We start from the raw sequence: 6,002 nt of genomic DNA, 5'->3' as shown, positions 1-6,002 counted from the left end.
ACGTGAAGATCTTCACGGCTCTCAAAAAACCCACCATGTAAATTGTTTCAACTTTCAACACTCAATATAACAATTCATCAAAACCCAATGGCCCATTTTATCATTGGGTTGGGTTTGGTTTGTTTCATATGAATTATATTAAAAGCAAAATAAAATTATATTAAAATAAAATATTAATATTATGGGGAAATGAACACTCTTTGGTTGCGAGACCTTATGTCGAAATACAGAGGGAGACAAAATGACACCCCTACTTATGTGAAACATAAAAAACCCACTCCCTATTGATATCCATGTACACCCCCTCATTGGCCCCATACTTGTAGAGCGCACAATCAAAGAATATTCTTTTCCCCTAATATTATTTTATTCATTGGTTGCCAGATCTTGCATCGAAACATAAAGGGACGCAAAATGATACCCACACCCATGTGAAACATAAAAAAACACACTCCTTGGTGATGTCCATATGCACCCCCTCATTGATCTTGTACCAGCGCAGGACGCACGATCAAGCAACATTCTTTTCCCCAAACAATTCATCAAAACCCAATGGCCCTTCTCATCATTGGGTTGGGTTTGTTTCATATGAATTATATTAAAAGAAAAATAAAATTATATTGAAATAAAATGTTAATATTATGGGGAAATGAACATTCCTTGGTTGTGAGACCTTACATTGAAATACAGAGGGAGACAAAATGATGCCCTTACCCATGTGAAACATAAAAAACCCATTACATGTTGATGCCCATAAGCACCCCCTCATTGGCCCCATACTAGTGTAGCGGGCACACGATCAAGAAACATTCTTTTCCCCTAATATTATTTTATTCATTGGTTGCGAGATCCTACGTCGAAACACAGAGGGAGGCAAAATGACACCCACACCCATGTGAAACCTAGAGAACCCACTCCTTGTTGATGCCCATATGCACCCCCTCATTGATCTTATACTAACGTAGGTCACCCGATCAATAAATATTCGTTTCTCCTAATATTATTTTATAAAAAAATGCATGGATGTAACACCTAAAAATATAAGATGAATGGATGTGATACCTAAAATATCAAAATCGAAGACTAATTCAATCATTTATTCTCCTATGTATGTCAATGCATCCACTCATGATGCATGAAAAATCTTATGGGGAAATGACCTGAGCATATCCCATGCTCTCATTTAAAATCTAAGCCCAATAAAGTTTTCCAAAGAGCCAAACTAGAGATTTGGAAAATTTAAAACCATGAGATGATGCATTATAGTGGATGGGGAATGTCAGAGGTATGCATAAATGGGATACATGTCATTACACTACACGAGAGAGGTATTTGAATGAATTAAGTAATAAAATTGATACATGACTAATTTATTTCGTTTATTATTTATCCACTAGTCAAAATTGTTAGATTAATATTCCAGGCGGCACAATGAGGATGGACTATACCACTGAATAAGTCATCGCCTATTATTCCATAAAATTTCAATTTAGTTTTTGACATATTGTTTTCCTATTAAAGAAAAACAAAAATCATAATATAACTACCAAACTGGCACAACATTATCACTCTTCCATTCTAAAATCACCCCAAAAAAGTTAAACTGCCTTCCATTCTATTTCCCTTGCAACCATATGAAGTGTCAAAAAAAAGCTTAAGTCACTCATGCTAAAGATTATCGGTATCGTTTCAGAGGTAAAATTATAAAGAAATTATACTTTTTTGAAAAGTAACTCATTCACAATTAAGGGTGTTAATCGATTTGGTTTTGATGTATATGATATTGTTTGATTCGGCCACATTTATTTGGTTGAAATCAAAATCGAACTATTTACTATATGATTACACTTTTAATTAGAATCGTTTAATAAACGGTTCTGATTTCATGGTTTTTAAACGATGTTGGTTTCACGATTTTACACAGATTTGATCGCAGTTTAATCTATACGGTTTCGAAATGGTTAGCAACCAGTTTGTTGGTTCATTCGCATGCCTACTAAAATTTTCCTTTGTTGATAAAAACTTCAATTTTATATCAAATTCAATGAGCAATGAGGCATTGAAAGGACGAGGTTTTAACTACATAACTACATAATAGGAGTAAAATATTGAATAGACAGCCTCTATGGTCCTTTCTTCTTCCTAAATTAAACTTATCTTGTTTTGTTTACATGGAATTCATTATTTTAGTAAGTCATATACGATTTAAACCGGTCAATTTTGACGGTGTTAATTCGAAACTGTGGGTTAAACTAAAATCAAACTAAACCATTTAATTAATTGGTTTGAAAATTGAAACCAAAACCGAATCATTTATTAAATGGCTTCACGATTTCGGTTTAAATGGCTCGGTTTGGTTTTAGTACATAGTTTCAATTTCAAATTTACATGCTTACTCATAATACCTTTAACGAGGGGATCAAGTATTGATATCGGTTGATACAGCTGATCTAATACCGATACTTAGAATCCTGACACCCATAATAGCATATTCAGGTCAAGATTCCCCTGAATTGGTGGATTTTCAAATCAAATAGCCGATTTTAGGGTTCTTGGGACTGTCCCATTAGCCAGAAATAATAAAGAATCTATCCCCAATTAAACAGGTTAAACCACTCAATTACCGAGCTAAAGGTTTCCTAATCGGCAAAGTAATCATCTAGGGCCCTAATGATTTTTATTATTGTGATCCTACTAACCAACAGAATCGAGTATTGTACTAAGGCTTGGTAGCCAAGAGTCCCATATAGAAACAACCGCTTTGGCAAGAGAGACCTAAACCAAAACAAATGCAAGAGAAACCAAATTTAACACAACTCAATCCTATACATATGGACGCAGCTCTGGGTTTTTAGTTTTGGTTTAGGTTCAGAGAGAGAGAGAGATCCTACCTATCTAAGTTGAGAGGGAGACTAAGAGAAAGAGAGCTGTGTGGCCAAGGCAATAGCTTGATGGATATAAATGAAGGCAATGCAAAGACCCAGAAAGAGAGTTATTATGGCAAATATCACACAGGGTTCCAGATGCCCCTTCAGTATCCTAGGTACAAGAAACCTGACTATGAAAACATGGAGGAGTGGAAGGTTGATATGCTTCTTACAGAATATGGGCTTATCAGTTTCAAGGGTACCCTTAAGGAGAAAAGGGCATTTGCTATTGGGGCTTTCTTATGGCCTGATCAGATTTGAGATTTTAGATGAATGAATAAACAAACCCACTCCTCCAACCTGCAACTTCCTCTTTCCTTCCATGGTTTGTGCCTCTTTTTGTTTTGCAGAGTGACTCCATACATTCTCATTTTTTCTGATAGAAACTCCATACATGCTCATTAGGGGTAAAAAAATGTTATTCTATTTATTTCAGTTTCAATTATCTTTTTTGTTTTTCTTTTAATCACTTTTCATCTAATTCAATCATGTCAATGCATCCACTAGTGGCCTGTGGACCCAATTCATTGACATCCTATCCTCTCAACTAGATGATATTATATTATTTGTGAACCCGATTCACATTGAGAGACTACGAGATTGTAATTTTCTTCCAAATTTAATCTATTTCACATTGGGAGCCAAATTTTGGTTTGTTCATATTATATCCTGAGTTATAATAGAACCTAATCGAAAACCCAAAATCAAACCAATTGATTTTTTTTTTTTTAATAAAAAAAAGTTGCTCTAGTGATTATAACCCCCTGGACAAACCCCCATACAAGCGATGATGGGTGATGAGTTGAAGGCATTTTCACTACTAAGCTATCAAATACATTGGTAATCAAACTAAGGATGTGAATTTATAATCGAAACCGTTTATCAAAATCGAAACCGAACAAATCCGTTTACACCGAAATCGCAAAACCGTTTAGTAAATGGTACGGTTATGGTTTCAAGTTTCAGGCCGATTAGCTAAACGGGTCGGGTCGGTTTTAACCATGAAACCCGTTAGTTTCAAACCAAATTGAAACCGTTTAAACCAATCCGATTAATCCTTATAACAATTAAATAAAGAAGGAGCAATAATTCGTATAACAATTAACAATTAAATTAAGTGTCCATCCTGCTTTGATATGATTTATTGCAATTCAGTTCAAGTTTAGGCTTTAGATCATAAACTTGTAATCCATATATATTACTATGTTATTATGTTATTATAGATGGGGTGTTTTGGTTGAACCATCTATCATTTTAATATTTTATGCTCTAGAAGGCTAGATTTGGATGTTGTATGATATTAGTTCTAAATGTTTGAGAATGGCCATGCAAAGAAATATCACTAGATTATCAAATTAAGACATATCATCGTTAATATAAAATCTCTTATTTGTAGTTACCAATTATTTTTTGATAAGCTTATTATCTTCAGTTTAGAGATGGTTGCAAGTTATAATAAACCGATTGTGAACCGTTTTACAAACCGTATGGAATAAATCAAAATCGAAACCGTTTAAAACCGTGAAATCGACACCATTTAGAAACTATGGAAACCGAAACCGTTTACTAAACGGTCACGATTTTAGAAAGTGAAACTATTTAGTAAATGATGTGGTTATGATTTTAGTCAAATAAATGTGAACTGAATCGATCTTCACTGTTTAAATCGAAACCGAACCAATTAACACCCTTAAATCAAACCAATTGATACCCCTTACTATCTAGAGAGATTCCTTCCCTTCTTTTTTTTTTTTTAAATAATGTGCTGTGGCATGGACTTTGACAATCTACTGGTCTACTTAAAAATGGGAAAAAAGATAACGCGGCTGAAAGATTGACTGACTTTGCGAATGACTTTTCATCTGAACATGACTTATGAACAAATTGAAACTGATCAATCTCTAATTAATTTACCTCTATATATATATATATATGGAAAAAGATTGGGTATACCGCCGATATCAAGTATGTTAACATTCATTATGTCTATCTCTTTCTTTCATTTATATATATATATATATATATTTTTCGATTTAAAAATATCCTTGATTAGTAAGTAACTAATCACAATATCTCTTGGGTAGTCATTTACCAGATCTAGTAATTAGTTAATTAAGTTGTTAAGTCTGTCCATGTCATCATTACCATCTCTTAGCTTTAAGAAATGCTCAACCGCTAAAGATGAAGAATAATTAAAGACCCCACAAATAAACTTGTATTTAAAGTTATAAACCCACCACCAATACCTATCCAGTTTCTTCTCACTCCTCCATTGATATACTTCTTCACTTCTCTCCAAACACAACCAGTCCTTTCTTCTATCTCAAGAAGAGACAATGGATAAGATCAAATTCGAAAAAACCCAGATTTTGAAGAAGGCACTTCAGTTCCTGATCTCTCTCTGTGTCATTTTTTCCCTTTTTTCCTACTCTTCCATGATCTCTTTCTTAGACCTTTCATTCAACTTGTACTTCTCTACAATCTCTGTCCAACTCTTCGACTATACTATTGATAGGAAATACATGTTTCTCCTCTGCAATGGAATCCTTGTCTTCCTAGCCATGAACTCCGGTCTGATCAGTTCTTCTCCACTAGAGACGGCTGGAATTCATATTCATGATGAATTACACAGGAGGAATAGAGATGTTCTTCAGGGGGCATCTGAATTGTCAGACAAGAAGGCATCGGTCACAGAAGAGGAAGTTGTATTGGGGAGTTCCAAGAATTCAGAGAGTGCTCTAGTAGTAGGAGGAAGAGGAGGAAATGGGCGATTGATTACAATGGAAGATGAAAATGGGTATTTGATTGCAGTGGGAAGAGAAAGCAGTTTCGTACCTGCATCAGTGGCGGCAGCTGAAGATGAAGAAGAAGGAAGTACAGAGGAATTGAACAAAAAATGTGAGGATTTTATAAGAAGGTTTAAACATGGAATCAAAACTGAAGCTCAGCGGCAACTGATCACGGTTTGAAACTTCTAATTGTTACTCCAAAATATCAAATTTCATATCCCAGGCAATGTTTAGCATTTTTTTTTTGTTTCTCTCTGTTTTGCTCTTTCTTCTTCTTCTTCTTCTT

General features: G+C 34.5%; 1 protein-coding gene across 1 annotated transcript; it reads left to right on the top strand.

Annotated features, from left to right (window-relative positions):
• Nucleotides 1-5,449: 5,449 nt before the first annotated feature.
• Nucleotides 5,450-5,896, top strand: LOC122093111. Its single transcript, XM_042663358.1, has one exon. It carries the CDS (start codon nt 5,450-5,452, stop codon nt 5,894-5,896), a length of 447 nt encoding a protein of 148 aa, XP_042519292.1.
• The last annotated feature ends 106 nt before the right edge of the window (nt 5,897-6,002 follow it).

The sequence above is a fragment of the Macadamia integrifolia genome, chromosome 11 (assembly GCF_013358625.1).
Source record: "Macadamia integrifolia cultivar HAES 741 chromosome 11, SCU_Mint_v3, whole genome shotgun sequence".
In the NCBI taxonomy this organism is placed as follows: domain Eukaryota; kingdom Viridiplantae; phylum Streptophyta; class Magnoliopsida; order Proteales; family Proteaceae; genus Macadamia; species Macadamia integrifolia.
The sequence above is the reverse complement of the archived record's forward strand: the minus strand, read 5'-3'. Positions and strand labels throughout refer to the sequence as shown.

Excerpts from the sequence above, each read along its gene's own strand:
- LOC122093111 (XM_042663358.1), top strand. The coding sequence starts at position 5,450 with ATGTTTCTCCTCTGCAATGGAATCCTTGTCTTCCTAGCCATGAACTCC.